This window comes from Puntigrus tetrazona, unplaced genomic scaffold, assembly GCF_018831695.1.
Source record: "Puntigrus tetrazona isolate hp1 unplaced genomic scaffold, ASM1883169v1 S000001055, whole genome shotgun sequence".
In the NCBI taxonomy this organism is placed as follows: Eukaryota; Metazoa; Chordata; class Actinopteri; order Cypriniformes; family Cyprinidae; genus Puntigrus; species Puntigrus tetrazona.
In genome coordinates this window covers 566,087-582,475 of record NW_025048644.1, presented here as the reverse complement: position 1 = coordinate 582,475, position 16,389 = coordinate 566,087, and the positions used below count along the sequence as shown (strand labels likewise).

Here is a 16,389-nt window from a genome sequence, read left to right as displayed (position 1 = left end):
TACAGCCAGCTCTTTCAGTAAGGACCTTCTGTGACTCAACCTCTTTATGGACGGGGTCAGTGATCATCTTCTGGACCATTGCCAAGTCAGCAGTCTTTCTTGTTATTGGGGCATCAAAGAACAAGAGATACCTATGGATTTTATATTGTAGGGATGATCATTTAATGAAACTCAAATATAAATATTTATAGGTAACATTTTAAGATACTGGATTTATACTGCAGGGACTTATATTTGCAGTTCTTTTTGAGTTTGTTTTTTAGTAACAGTATATGGACATATTTTTACTTTGAATTAGAAACAGTAATATTACTGTAATGCTGACAAGCACTCAGTCTGCTTTCTATTACAGGCATTCACTGAGAGACAGTGTTTGAAACACATTTATGTCCTGTCCTGAATATTTATGACCCGGGGCACCTAATTTTGTTGCGGTAAAAATATCTGCAGATCTCTGCCATCAACAGTAGAAGCAGAAGCCTTCTACAGGACAATCAACAGCCATCAGCAGTCAGTTCACACATATGAGCTTCACACTGTGTGTGTGTGTGTGTGTGAATGGACACCTTGGACACCTCTCCAAGATACTTTGAAGAACCTATCTGAGAGACAAGACTCAATCCATGCGGTTTCTGAGATTCTCTTTCTTAATAGAGTTGACGGGAGGATCTGAGGTACAGCAAGGACAGGTTTGAGAAGCACTGCAGTGGAGCATGGTTTTAGATCTATTCAGACAATATGTGAAGTTGGATGCAGATGTTGTGTAGTTGCCAGAATACGGCAAAAACGTGTGAACGCTGAACGCAGCTTTGCTGTAGAGCCAGAATGAGATAGAGACCATCAGTGCTGAATAAACAGGATCTTGAAGAGACCTAATGTGATGTGTTCATGAAGAGATAACACTGTCATGGAACCTAAATGAGGAGAAAGAGCTGCAGTGCTTCCCTGGATCTAAAGAGATCCACATTACAGACTGAAGACTATATATTTCAGGAGAACATCACCCGTTGTAAATTAACTTACGGCACGCATAGATGAAGGATTAAGATCAACGTAAAATTAAGTTTTCATGTCTAAAAAAAACTTCAAAGGATAAACGGAGCAGCTCTCAAAGCGGTTTAATCAGATATGTTCTCTGACAGACCAGATCAGTATTTACACTCATCCACAAAGACTAACAGCCTTGAGACAATTCGGGGAAAATTGTTAAGGATATGATTGTATGATATTTTTATTATATTAAAATATGATAAATATGATCAACAGTTCCCATGTATGATTTACAGCACAAAACAATCTTCAATAACCCAAATCAGAAAAGTCCTGTCAGGTCCCGAGACGTCATACACAGAGCTGATGTGTGCTTTCATCTGATGCCTGACCAGCTGTGAAGATACGACGTCCAGCCCGAGCCCCGAGAGACAGCCGCCGACTCCTCACCTGCACACACACACACGCACACACACGCACACACACGCGCACACACGCGCACACACGCGCACACACACGCACACACACACACTTTAGAGTGCTGCATCACGACTTACACACAGAAGTGTGTATGATCACAGCAGAACTTAACTCAGCTCTTCTGAACATGATTATTTCAGTTTGATCTTTGTAAACCAGACTATAACTTTAAATATTTTTTTCCACCAATAACACTGACTCTGGATTTTCATGTTTTATGCTGTAAAACTTAGTGATTTATGTAATAGACATCCTCTAATCAAGGTGTTGTGACTACCTCATCACGGTCAGCAGATGCTTTCTGACCGATAGTGAGAGGAAAATTCAGACACAGCTCAGCATCTTCAGGTTCGGCTGTGTTTGCTCTGAAGTGCTCTGTGTGTGTGTGTGTGTGTGTGTGTGTGTGTGTGTTTCTCTTGAGCTGTATCCAGCACTGATCATAACACATTACTTCAGGCTCCTACGCTAGCTCACATCAAACCACTACGCGACAGCAAGGATATTTGCTTTGTTTAAGGCTGCGAGTGACGCACCGTGAGCGATGGCGGCCAGCTTGCCCTTCTCCTCGGGGCTCAGCTGCAGCAGTGTGTGGATGACAGGAAGCAGAGCCTGCCTCTCGCTGCCGGAGCGCAGGAAGATGAACTGAAGCAGCACGTTCTTCAGATACTCCAGACTGGCCACAGACTTCTCCCGCTCCTGATTACGCTCCAGACGCCGCAGCTCGCTCTTCAGCAGCTGCACACGCACAGACCAGAGAGAGAGAGAGAGAGAGAGAGAGAGAGAGAGAGAGAGAGAGAGAGACAGAGAGAGAGAGAGAGAGAGAGAGAGAGAGAGAGAGAGAGAGAGAGAGAGAGAGAGAGAGAGAGAGAGAGAGAGAGTGAGTGAGTGTGTGTGTGTGTGTGTGTGTGTGTGTGAGAGAGAGTGTGTGTGTGTGTGTGTGAGTGTGTCTCACAGTGATCTGCTCCATCAGGACAGCGTTGGTAGCCTCGGTCTCGTGCAGCAGACTGCTCAGGTGCTCCACGCTGCGGGCGGCAGTACTGAGCTTCTGAGACAACTCCTCTTTACTGGGCTCCATGTGCCAGACAGCAGGCTCTACACACACACACACACACACACACACACACCTGCTATATGCTATTTGTTTCAAATACAATGTTTTGAGGTTGATTACTTCATCTCTCGATCAGCACCAGAATGCTTTGGATTCAGCCTCATCTTATTAAAAGACATATTATTGGAGATGTAGAGCCTCCACCGATCATCTCATGGATTCATACAGATTACACTCTCTGCTTATTTCTGACCGCTCCGTTTCACAGCGCAGTGTGAGGTTTAATGTGCTCCGGAGCAGGGGTTCATAACCCTAACACCGCTTTCACATCACAAACCCAGGATGAACATTTCAGCTGTGAAAAGCCTGATGGACGAAGTGGTTAGATATATTCACGCAGGTTTTGCAGGCTACGCCGAGGCGGGCCGCAGTGTTTGGTGAGCGTACCGTGTTTGAGGTCAGCGGAGGTCAGCAGCTGCTCCAGAGAGGCCAGCGGGGTGCTGCTGGACGACAGGGACTCGGTCTCGGTGGTCTCCATGCCCTCTCCCTCCTCTCTGGCCATGCCCTGCAGCTCCAGCGGAGGCACGTCCGCCGGCCTCCTCCTGCTCTGCGGCGCCAGCGCTGCTCCTGCTCCGGACGGCTCTCTCTGCAGCTGGAAGAGCTGGGCCTCCAGGCCGCGGATCTGCTGCTGCAGGGTCTCCAGCGTGCCGCAGTGCTCCTCCTGCAGCTGACGCATCTGCTCCCGGAAGCCGCCGCGCAGGGCCTCGGTCTGAGCGCTCAGGTGAGACGCACACTGGCCGTGTTCGGAGCGCAGAGAGAGGCTCTCTGACTGCAGCGCCAGCAGCCTGGGACACACACACCAGTTTCATACGGGAAAAAACGTGAAATACTGAAAATAAGAGGAGGACAACTGCTATAGATTATAAAGGCATATACTCTTGAGTAGTAGTGAATCTAAGAAAAGCATCACTTTCAGCTTGTCATTAGATGGTAAGGTCTTCACTGCGCAGAATCTGAGGTTTTACAACACGCACCTCTCGCGCAGCTCGGCCTCCCTGCTGACCGTCTCCTGCAGGATCTTGTTGTGGCGCTCCAGCAGCATGTCATGCTCCGTCTGCAGCTGCTGCAGCTCCGAGGCGCTGGACGTCAGGCTCTGCTGCGTCTCCTGCAGCCGGCTGCGCAGCTGCTCCAGCACGGCCTCCGAGCGCTCCCTGACACAAACACAGCTATCAGAACTACCACGCCAGACCGATACAGACTACTACTGCAGGTCAAGAAGACTACTGAGGGATACAGAATCAGAGCTGCTTTAGAAGTCTACCCGTGTGTCACTTCTATTTATTTGGCAGACAGTGAAAAGTGCAGCTTGCGTGTTCATGTTCACAAAACAAACACGTATCCTTTGGCTTGCAGTTCAGATTGTTCACTACAAACACTTTTCCATTCATTCTCACTATATTTAAACTACGATACGTCGATCAGTCGAGCTAAGTGTGGTGTGCAACAGGGCTCAGTGTTAGGTCCTTCACTTTTTACGTTTAACTAAGGCATGCAAGCGTCACCTCTCCAGTCTGAAAGCGTCTCCATCGCTCTGGGACGAGCTCTTGTGTTTCTGCTGCTTGAGGACGTTGTGGACTCGCACTTTATAACTCTCAAACTCAGACAGCGTCGCAGCAAGATCAGCCTGCAAGCCAACCAACACAAGAGAGACAGGCGTTTGAGAATGTAATAATAACGCATGAGCCACAGAAACCGCTCTAATGATTCAAACTTAGAAACTTAGAAACTTGTGTTGTGCAGGATTTATCAGGGTGAGCTATAATTGTGTTTGGTGAAGTAGAGGATGGGAAGGAAATGGAGGCTCTACGGTGTCCTGTGTGAAGCGTGAGCACCTTAGCGGCCGTGCACTCGTCCTGCAGCGCGCTCAGACTGAGCTGATACGAGCTGGACGCCCGCTGCTGCTGCTCGCCCATCAGCTTCAGCTGCTCCTGCAGCCGGTGCCGCTCGGCCGTCAGCTCGCTGCTCTGGATCTGACACACACACACACACACACAGAGAGAGAGAGTGAGCCACAGCGCGCACACACACACACACACACAAGATCTTCAGCACAGCTGCTACCTTCAGCTCCTCCAGCTGCTGCTGATGGGCCTCCAGATCTCCTCTCAGAGCAGACTGAGAGATCAGCTGCACCGCTTCCTGAGGACGACACACACGAGACTAACTAGAACGAGCACTACCAGTCTCCTCCGCTCAGCAAACCTTCAGTCATTTCATCCAAAGTACAGCAAAAATAGTAATACTATTTTTTTTTAACCCTGCGTCACATGATTCTTCAGAAATCATATGCCGATTGGCTGCTCGAGAAACATTTTTCCAGCTTTCTTTGATGAATAGAAAGTTCACAAGAACATAATTGATCATAAACATTGTAAATGTCTTTATCATTTATATCATTCGTTCCAAAAATATATGCACGGACTCCAAGCTTTTGAACGTTATACAGGGATTTAAGGTTGGGGGTGGACACATACACAGCGGGATTTGGCGAACAAAGAAATAAATCAACAAAACTATGAATTAAGAATGATTTTCTTTGAAGCTACCTGACGAATACACTAATAAATCAAAAAAAGTGCAGCGCACACAAATAATACAATGATAGTATCCTTTCAAATGGTAAAGTTACTGCTTTCTTTATTCAAACTGTACTTGGAAATTTATGAGAAATTTATTTAAAATGACTATATCTGAGAGTGGTATTATCACCTCACATTAGTTTATATATAAATAAAGTATTAACACATCTAATATGCCTGCATCACAACAAACACACCTGAAGAGGGCGACAACCACCTGGAGATGTTTCAGGTGATTCAACACTCTTTAAATGCATTGCATTTTAAAGTCAGGAGCTTTTTCTTTGAAATCACAATGTACAATCAAAAACATAATTAGGCATATTTAGTAGGCTTATAAATGATTTATGTTACAAATCTAAGAGAGAGAACTCAGTTTTGCCAGATGAACGTAAAGTTCAACCTCTTTACTGATCAATTAAAATCCTTTTCGATGGCAAATGTGTTCTGGAAATATAGTTTTTATGGAGATGGTTATTTTGGTCGGTTCACATAGCTCTGCTGCGTTTTAATAGCTTTTCTATGTAAATATGGTGCTAGATCACTTTGACCGTTGCGCCTCGCAGCTTTTTCAATGACTGAAAGCTGTGTTCCTCTCATACCGCTGGTAGATGAATTCATGAACTCAAACTTTCTTTTCAGGACTATCTTTTTCTATGCAGCCGAAAGCCACACGCCGGAGAACTTTACGCCCAGGTACAGTGTGTAGTGTTACAAACAGTTTTTCTATTTAAAGAATCCTGAAACGGTTTTGAACATAACCAGAAATGTTTCTTGAGCAGTATTTTAGCGTGATTTCTGAAGAACGTGTGACACTGAAGACTAGAGCAACGATGCTGAAAATCCAGCTGCGCTTCACAGAAATAAATATTCATGGAGAAAGCAGCTGTTTTAAATGGATCACTCGGTGAGCAGAAGACATTATATTCCCTGCACAGACTCACTTTTTGTTTTGCGTCTGCCAGGTCTTTTTTGGTTTTGACCAGCAGTTGTTTCATCCTGGAGGCTTTGTCTTCGGTCTGCTCCAGCAGCAGCTTCAGAGACTCTGAGAGAAGCAGCACATAATGAGAGCGGTCAGCGCTGGAGGCAGATATTTCACACAGATTACAGCATCAGGCCCCTCAGTACCCATCTCCTGGCTCAGACGCTGCTCCCGCTCTCTCAGTGTCTGGACCAGCGCCTCCTGCTCCTCCGCCTGCTTGTCTTTCTCACACAGCTGGTGATTGAGCTCCTTCACCAGTTTCTCGTAGTCGGCCATCTCCATGTCCAGCAGCGTGCTCTGCTGAGCGTCCTACAGCAGCACATGAGGGACAAACACTGAGAAATGACCGGTGAGGAAACATCAGCGGAGCAGATACAAACACTACTTCAAAGTGCTCTTCATTCATTTAAATAATTCATGCGCCCAACCTCTAGAATATGAAAATTACTTTACTTTTGATCACACTGCAAAAAAGGAAGTTGTTCCTCAGTATTTTTGTCTTGTTTCAGGGTGCAAACGACTCTTAAACCAAGAAAGTATTTCTTCCTCCAACTCTGCTCAAAATTAAGAGACTTAAAAGAAGATAACCACCCGGTTAAAGAATATGTTTTCACTCCCCATTTAAAAGATATTTTTTTCTGTTTTAAACATTAATTTAAACAAGAAAAGAATACTGTGGAAGTAATATGTTTTCTTTGCAGTGCATGTAACATTCAATGCCAGGACTTTCTCCTGATACTGTTTTAAACCATCTGATGTTGAGCTGAAGACAGACACCAGTCGAATAATAATAATAATAATATTAACAGCAGTAGTGTGTGTTCGTGCCTTGCGCAGCTGCTCGAGCTCCTGATCCGTTTGCTGGAGCTGCTGTCTGTGTCTGCTGAGCTGAGTCTGGAGCTCCTCCACCTCCCTGACTGCAGACTGATGCTCCTGCAGGAGAACACAGAGCTCACAGACGTCCTCAACACATCTCTGTACATCTGAGAGAAAGACAGAGCTGTACCTTAGTCTTCTGCTCTCTCAGGAGCCTCTCTGCCTCCAGGTCTCTCTCCAGCGCGCTCTTCAGCTTCTGTGTTTCCAGGACCTGTGCCTCCAGCTGTGTGGTGTTCCTCTGGAGCGTCTCCACCCGGGCCGTGAGGTCCTCTCGCTCCGAGGACAGCAGCTCGTGCTGAGAAGAGTCACACAGCTGTTAGTGCTCAGTCATTTACAGTAAACCACGTTTCACAGACTCTAAATCTATTCGGCCCATTAATGACACTGGACAGACGGCTGCTGAAGTACCTGCTGAACGGCATTTTGAAGTCGTCTGGTCAAATCTTCGTTGTGTTTGCTGGCCTGCTCCAGCTTCTCTCTCTCCTGATCCAACAGCTCAGTCTGCTTGTCGTAATCCAGCATCAGGTTCTAGAGAAGCATTGTTTTACACTAGTAAGGCTCTCATCTGCGAATCCATTAAAGCACTACGAGAGGACTGCAGTCAAACCTTGTAGTCCTCAGCGCCGTGGATGATGTCCTTCACAGATCGTGACAGTGCATCTCGCTCGGCCTTCAGCTGCTCCACTTCTTCTCTCAGAGCGAACACCTAGAGCACCAGACTCAGATCAACATCACTGACAGATGCACCGGACCCCGCTCCACCAGAAAAACATCTCAAACCTCTTTCTTGCTGTTGTCCAGTTCCTTTTTAGCCTTTACAGCAACAGCTTTGATTTTGTTCATGCGTTCGTCCTTCTCTTTGCTTTCTTTCTTCAGCATTTCTACACAACAGATGGATAATCAGGAATATAAAAGACCTCTGTGAAGTTGGCACCCCATAAACAGAAATAACCACCAAAACTATGCCATTTGTTTGTGCTGGTTTGGTGTTTGAGATATTAAACATTATTTTTTGACGTCACTCTCCACCCCATGTTGCCCATTAAAACAAATGCTGTATCTATTTCAATTCTATAAAACTGAAATATTGTGTTTTTATTATTAATTGCCCAGCTCACCATCAGTGATCTAGCAAAGAGATATAGCTCTAAATTGAATGTGTGAACAAGCCTTCTAATTAGCCAAAGAAAACTTGTTAACATTTTTTCTATATTAATGTGTGCAGTTTTCAAATGTTTATGAAAGGTGTAAAAGGTCATAATGAAATTGTATTAATTCTTTTAAAAGTGAATGGATGCAAAAGTATAGTTTTGCATGTTTTATTTGTGCACAGAAATGAAAATAAGCCTATTTTACGTTTAAAAAAATAATAATAATACTAATGAAATAGGCCATAATGAAAGTCATTTTCTTTCTTTTAATTAACAAATTGAATGAACATGGTAGTGGGGGAGATGACTAACCTCAGAAAATCAACAATAAATATTATTTTAATATCTTAAAAACCACAGAGCACAAGCGTTTTCAGGCCCCTCAGGACCAGTACTCAGTTTTGTGGGGAGCCAACTTTAGAGGTGAACCTTTGCTCAGAGATGTTTTCTCAAAGTCTGATGTGAACAAACTCACCTATTTCATGAGATAACGCTATCATTTGTTCATTTTCATCAGACACTGATGACTCTTTGCACATCTGAAAGTAGACAGTCAGGAGAAAAGAAAAATAAGAGATCTTTGATTGAAAATTCTGTTGAATAAATTTAGCCATTTATCACTGTCCTCTGAAGCAGATCGAGAGAGAGTCGAGGTCCGGCTTTTTGAATGATTTCTTCATACATCGAGTCAGAGGTCAGCGTCCCATGGATCTGCTTCAGAGGACATGTGATAACTCCCAGAGGCATGTAGGTTAGTTTTACGTCACAGTATTTGTGGATATATCAGAATAATGGTCATTATCCAGCAGCATTTTCAAGCTTCAAAGAGCCAGGATACATTTATACGCTCAGACTGTGGGGACAGTAAAAATGGGGCAATTTTCATTTTGGGTGAACAATTTTTTTTACAGTGAAACAACTGGCCATTTGTTTTAATGAACAGTAAACGTATATAATCTAACAATTAACAATAAATGCTTGTCTTGCACTAGTCCTACATCCATGACTTCAGACATCACATAATCACGCCGACAAAGGCAAATTAAAAAGCACCCATTAAAAAGCAAAAATGCAAAGACATGCAAATGTCCTTTAAAAGGTAAAACAATTATGCTGGACAATTTTGATGTTGGCAGAGAAAATCAGTTCGGTTCTATATCTGTCCATGTCATGCATCCTCATTCTGATGTGATAATGCCTAAAGTCACGGTCATGCATCACAGAGATGGTACAAGACCAGCATTCTTGGTTTAAAAAAAAAAATAAAAAATGACCAATGGTTTGACTAGATAAGCCCTTTATTCCCTGGCTGGGAACGTGCAGAGCTATTTGAAGCTGCAGTTTGAACCTTCACCTTGTTGAGCACCACTCACTACTAAAATCCTGGAACATTTTCCTCAAAAACCAAAAGACTAAAGACAGACAGACATGAACATCTTGAATAATTTGGGCCAGGGAGAGCAAGTCCTTTTAGATCTTGGTCATACTCCCCTATTCAGGGAACATTCTAGCCAGCAGCACATACCTGTAAGTGAGCGACTTCTTCTCTGAGCTGAGATATGAGAGCGTCTCTGTCGGCCTCATCGCTTTCCTCCTGAGACTCCTGTCCTTTCTCCTCCAAACTGAGCAGACGGTGGTTCTCTTCCCTCAGCTTCTCATTCATGGCCTGCATGTCCCTCAGATCCTTCTGCAGTCCCTCCGCGTCCAGCAACACGTCCTCCAGACTGGCCCTCAGCAGGTCCTTCTCCCGCTGGAGCTCATGAACCCGGGCCTCCCGCTCCTCAGCGGCCTCCTCCAGCCGCTGCTGCAAGACGTGCCTCTCCTCCTGGGCTTGAGTCCAGAGGCGCTCCACGAGGTTGGAGACATCAGATGCTCCGTCCACCTCTGTCTCGGAGGAGCTATGCTGGAGGATCTCCACGATGCGACGCTGAGCGGCGGAGAGGCGCTCTACATCTCGCTGAAGGGCATCCCTCTCTTCTGACTGACTGGTGATCCGAGCCTGAAGATCTCTGACGGTGTCCTGCTGTTGAGCTTGAAGAACACCGGAGTCCTCTTCGAGAGTTTTCATGTGCTCCTCATTCTCCTCACTCAGGGTCCTGTTCTGATTCAGATCAGATTCACTAAAGACCACGGACTTCAGCATCTCCTTCAACTCGTGGACAAGACTTTCCTTGTGTTGCAGGCTCTCTAGGGTTTCTTCATTTTCATTCCTCAGGTCCTCAACGGTCACCTCCAGTCCCTCTTCCTCTGAGGTCTCCTCAGCTCCTCTGATCTGCTGGAAGACACTCTGGAGCTCCTTCACAAGGCGCTCTGCTCGGTCTCTGAGGTCCTCCTGGTCAGTGACCCTCGGGTCAGCGCTGGGAGACTTGTCTGAGGTCTGGGCGCCGCTTCTCTCCACAGACGCATCTCTGTTCATCTGCATCTCGTTGACTCTGAACTCCAGCTCCTCCTTCTCCACAGCGAAATCGTCTCTTGTCTGCTTCATCTCAGACTCCAGCTGCAGCTTCAGGTTCCTCAGAAGCACAAGCTCCTCCTGGAGCATCATGTTGTGAGCCTGAAGGTCCTCCAGGGCTGCTCTGAGCTGGTCGGAGTGGTCAGGCGAGTGCTGGGGAGGCGCAGGGGCTCTGCTGGCGTCCTCCTCCTCCTCCTGGACGTCCTGCAGGAAGCCCTCTTTCAGTGCCAGCTGCTCAGCCAGCTCGTCCTGCAGCAGCAGCAGCCGCTCGCGCTCGCTCTCGAAGTCTGCGGTGCTCAGCTCCAGCTGCTCCTCCAGGAAGCGCACGTCCTCCTCGTGCTGCCTCCTCAGCGCTTCCAGCTCCCTCCGGAGGCTGTCGGTCTCCTCCTGTCCCGCCCGTTGAGAGGCTTCAAGGTCCTCTGTCGCTGCTATCCGCTGCTGCCGGGCTTCGGCCAGGTCCTCTCCAGCTTCAGATAATCTTGACTCATATTCGGTACGAGCTGCCTCCAGGTCCGCAGTGAGCTCGGCTGTGCGCTTCTGCATTTCTGTGTACTCTCTGTTTCTTAAGTCTACTTCCTCCTGGAGAGCTGCCAGTCTGGCCACGGTCTCCTGTAAATTAATGTGAAGAGTTAGAACAGTATTACATGTACGTCCAAACACACTTCAATTAGACTTCATTATTTTATTAGAGGAGAAAGAATAAGTCTGAAATATACAAATAAATTAAATGACTTCAATGTTAGGCATTACTATTATATGAAACAGATGGTATGATTTTAAATTAGAAATAAATAAATAAATTATACATTTTATTTATAAATAAAACTTGATCTGGTTTGAACCAGACCATTTATGTATGTATTGTTTATTTTGTGCAATATAATTGCATTTTTTTTACTTATATTTAGTAATTTAGCTGATGCTTTTATCCAAAGCGACTTACAAATAAGGACAATGGAAGCAATTAGGGGTGTAACAATTTGTGTATTGTGTATCATTCGATTCATGGTCATTTTCCCCTTGTTAGTGGAGACTCTGTAGTGAGCAGAGGGATGCACTTGTCAAAGGGAGTGATGTCATTTCCTCATGATCTTCAGCTGAGATGTTCCCATGATGACGAACGCAGGGACAGGTTTTTGTGTTATTATATTTAATATCCATTACCTCTGAACCCTTGGCAGGTGTAGGGTTACCTGAGCGTTGTTCTGGAGCTCCTCATGTTCTCTGCGCAGCAATGAAAGGCTCTGCTGACTCTCAGCTTTCTCCTGCAGCACGACGTTCATTCTCTCGCTCAGTTCCTGTCCAAACGATAAACTCTCAGACACATCCTTCACGCACACAGGCAGGATCTCCTAACTCTACTGTAGCATAAAGTTCTTCTCCACTATCAGGTGAAGGCTTCTCAGAGACACAGATACAGACTAGAGCTTAGTCTTACTCATCACAGCGTGCCACATTACTCTGCAGTTCACTGATACATATATTATGTCAATAAATGTGCTTTGCAGCTACTGTGGGAACATTCACGTCATCGCCTCTCCTAGTTCAACAGAATAAAGCAGAACCCGATGGAGGAAGAGGTTCTTTTAAAACCTAAACCTGTTGGACAATATAACCTATCCTAACAGAGCACTGACTGGTTAAAGATATGACATCTATTCTGTACAGATCATTTTAAAACAAAGGGTGTGTCTGAGGTGGTTTAGTAGAGCTACTAACCTGGACAACTGAGGAGTCTGCTCTGTCACTCGGAGAGTGTTTCAACTCCTCAACCTCCTTCTCTAAATCTGATTCACACAAAAATAAACTTATACAAATGTTAAGCTTTTACAAACTGATTTTTGCACTCAAGAAGGAACTATTATAAAGTTACCGGCACATTTTGACTTCATCTTCTGCATTGCCACCATCTGTTTCTTGGCAAACTTTATCAGATCTTCTTTAGACAGCGTGTCCAGCTTTTAAGAGAAAACACAACAGAACACAAGACTTTAGTTTTGTCTTCAACAACTCACGCTCTTCACAACTTTTCCTGGAGTTTGACTTATTCTTCCGTAAAACCAGAAAGAAGCTACTAGACTTGTGTTTTAGCTATTTGGTCCATACAGTCAAAGTCAGTAAGTCCACGCGTTTCAATTTTGGACAACACTGACTTTCACTGAACAGCTGAAATTACCTTTTATCTTCTTTTGTGTTTGACAGAAGACTAAAACTACTACAATTTGATTACAGGAATATGTTAGTTATATAAGTTTTATCCAAATAGATATTTTACATACAAAAACACAATATTACTGCATATTGGATTAAATAAATAAAGGCTTGGTGAGCAGAAGAGAAATCTTACAGTTAAAAAATCTCAATTTAAATATTAAATGTAACAATTAATTGATTTTTGTGTGTTAAAATGGGCCTCCAATAATAAACAAATCCTCCCAAAGTTTTTTCTCATTATGATGAATGAATCACATATGACCTAAAATGTCACAGTGTTATCATGTCTTGCAGAATCCATATGGTTTGTTTAGTTTGTTATTTAAAATGTTTGAGAAGAAGACCGAGATAATCAGCGTTCATGAGGTTTGACTGACCTTGGATCTGCTGGAGCTCTGGCCCGCTGGAGACGACACACACTCGGAGCCGGGGTCCTGTCACACACACACACACACAACACAAATAAAACACCTCTCCTGCCTTACCAACATTATATTAAAAGTCTACTAACCACTATTTTATCTAACAAACCCACGAGAAATGTCCAAACTCAGATATAATGATAGATGAATGACACTGATGTACAAACACCAAACACTTATAGGAAGCCTCAACTACACAAATACCATAAACTGGTTCTTCAGATCTGATTGGTTAATCACAGTGTTGTTTCAGGGTCAACAAGGATGTTTCTCCAGGAACACGAAGAACTCAAGCAGACTCTGTGTGACTCTCTCTGGATCTCAGGAACATCTCAGAGGACCTCCTCTGGTCCTGAGCAGACCTCGACACTCAGGAGCGCTTTGACCACACTGTTTTACCATGGTAAAGCCGGGGTCTAAATAACTGACTGGGTTCTTCTGTTAGCAGTGCCCCACACACACACACACACACACACACACACACAGATGACTGTAGTCATTCACACAGATGATCTATAAACAGCAGACTGACCTCCATCCCTGAATCCTCCACAGACAGCCTTAACCGCTGAGAAGAGATCAAATATATCCCTCAAATCTTCAGACGAAACGCCTAAACAACATATGCAGGCATCACTGAGACTCTTACTTCCGTCTTCGCTACTTCCGTAGAAACGCGTCAGCTCCACCCAGAGCGAGAGGAACCAGCCAATCGCGTTCTTCCGGAGTGCACGTCATTGTTTGCCTTGGTTGCCACGGTTGTTTGATTGACGTCTCAGCTGTCCAATCGCAGGAGGCTCGTGCGTTGCTACAGCTGACAGGATTGGTTCGTCGAGGAGGCGGGAGGGAGGAACGATAAACAAGATAAATTCCGTAGATGTTATTAAAATTGCCTAATTTAGAGATACTAGATCGCTACATAATATTTCTCAGCAATGAGGTGGTAAACTCGCAATTTAAAAAAAGTGTGAGACAAAAATGCAGTGGTTCATGTTTCTGTAGATGGCAGGCAAACATTCTTATTAGGATGACTTGTCCTACAGGGTTTGATCATCATCATCGCATAAAAAAAAAGAGTATGGTGTAAAGCTATCGTGCTTTCTTTTATTCAGGATGTAGCCTATATATTTTAAACACGAAAAGATCTTTTGTACTATGTAATGAGAACTAGTATGTTCTGTAATATGGTATGTAAACAATTATAACAACTAGTTTTAATTTGATATAACGCTACAAGCTACAAATAAGCTAAAAGATTGAAAACAAACGATCAATTATTTTCCAGATAAGTGTTTCCAGAGCGATGTGAAGCAAGGGTTGCTTGGGTTCAGTTCTTCCTGAATCAGTCTGGGCTCATCAGCGTACACCCAGATACAGAGATATAGAGTTAAAGATGAATCCTTAATTCTTCTACTGATTGATTCACTTCCCCTCTTAACAGAATTATCATTCTTATCAGTCAGACTTCAACTGAATTAGTGGAGATGACAAGCAGAGTTCCGGCGTGGAGCGGGCCTTCATCGTCTTCATACTCTTCACACACTCGCTCACTCCGACACGCAGCGGACTCTGCTCTGGGACAGGTGTGTTTAAAACGATGTCAGGTGTGAAGGAGGTTTCACTGAAGTCACGAGAAGCAGCTCATCAATCTGTTTGTTCAGTTCAGCTCATTCACATGCTGTTATTAATAGTTCCCTGTGGTAATGTCATCATTGTGTCTGTGTAGCGTTTTCAGTCCTGCCTTCACCTGTGAATAACACTTCACTTACCACTATACAGGTGCTATGACTTCTGCTTCCTCAGAGATGTTTGAAATGCACGTTCGGCTGATCTAATATAATCGTGGATGACCGTTACAGTGAGAGTCCTCTTTTAATCACGTGAAAGCTGCACTGCTCTATGGTGACTTTATTATCAGAGCTGAATATGGATGTGTGATTTCACTGTCTCTGCCCAGTAGGTGTGTTTTTTCTTCTCTTTTATTTTCCTTTATGTTTTCAGTGTCGTGTTCACAGCATGGATTCGGGGCAAGGTGAATGACGTATCCCGCTGGGATCGTGACAGATAGTCCTCCTGTGATTGGCGCTGAAGAGCAATCAAACTCCAGCTGATTTTGGGACTTAAGTTGATTAAATTGTGAACTTCTTCACACTAACACGCACATGAAAGTACACCTACCTAGAAACAGCAGACTCGCAAGATAGAACTTGTTTCATATTTGGCAGACGCGTGTACGTGGGTTTCCTGGCTATCAGAAGTGGAGGCTGAGCCATTGAGCACTGCAGTATCTGAGCACATTCAAGATCCATAAACTCTTTATACGCCTCACTTCTCTTGGAACTACAGGAAACACAAAGAACAAAAGACAAGCACAAGAAGATTTACATGAAAAATGGATGAAATGAAGTCATTGTACCCTAAATTGACAGAGATCAGACGAACTAACAGACAAACGTTTCTTTTTTTTATACTGACCTTTTTGTGGAGTGACTATAGACACCAGCCAGTACATCCTCCACTGGAGCCTTGATGGATTCCTCTATGGGGACACTTAACTTCTAGCGATTCTACATTCTTGATTGTAGAATCAACTCAACCCAAAGAGGTTTCCAGCTTCTCATTAATATTTTTTGCCGTACACACATTGCAGACTTGTATGTCAATAAATGTCACAACCTCGAGACGGTTCTAGTCATACACATAGACAGAATTAGCTGCCCTACCCTAGGGGATATTTTCTTTGGTACCCCATGATAGCCCAATGCACCCAGTACGTTCATGATTTACTGATTTTTTATAGGCGGAGAATGGATAAATTATACTAAAATAGCACCTAAACCACATTACAGCCTAAAAAAGAAAACGAGTGATAAGGACTACGTCTAGCATTCATGCACAAAATTGCACGAAATTGTTTTTGCAATTGAAAAGTTTTTGTTTTCCAGACAGTAGATGGCAGGAATATTCCACTAAACTATAGCTTGTTGCTGTTTTAGGCCTGAATATAAATGAGAAATGTAGATTTTTATTAATGTGAATTTGACAAATATAAATACCGTGAAGACACGTTACAATGAGGTTTCATTAGTAAACATTATTTAAGTAATAATTAGCCAAACAGTAAACAGTCTT

At 44.0% G+C, this 16,389-nt stretch overlaps 1 protein-coding gene across 2 annotated transcripts; it reads right to left on the bottom strand.

The window, feature by feature from the left end:
* Positions 1-1,095: 1,095 nt before the first annotated feature.
* LOC122340427 (GRIP and coiled-coil domain-containing protein 2) lies at positions 1,096-13,944 on the bottom strand. Of its 2 annotated transcripts, XM_043234050.1 has the most exons (22): positions 13,790-13,944; positions 13,213-13,269; positions 12,495-12,579; positions 12,341-12,408; positions 11,815-11,919; positions 9,695-11,230; positions 8,645-8,708; positions 7,799-7,899; positions 7,626-7,724; positions 7,427-7,546; positions 7,149-7,313; positions 6,971-7,075; positions 6,289-6,451; positions 6,105-6,205; positions 4,643-4,720; positions 4,414-4,551; positions 4,084-4,205; positions 3,556-3,732; positions 2,969-3,366; positions 2,423-2,562; positions 2,004-2,205; positions 1,096-1,440 (listed from the first exon to the last, which is right to left on the bottom strand). In XM_043234050.1, the coding sequence occupies exons 1-22, from the start codon at positions 13,793-13,795 to the stop codon at positions 1,367-1,369; spliced, it is 4,104 nt and encodes a 1,367-aa protein (XP_043089985.1). In that variant the 5' UTR covers positions 13,796-13,944; the 3' UTR covers positions 1,096-1,366. The 2 variants fall into 2 exon arrangements, with proteins under 2 accessions (XP_043089985.1, XP_043089987.1); XM_043234052.1 differs by lacking the exons at positions 12,341-12,408; positions 13,790-13,944.
* Positions 13,945-16,389: the final 2,445 nt, after the last annotated feature.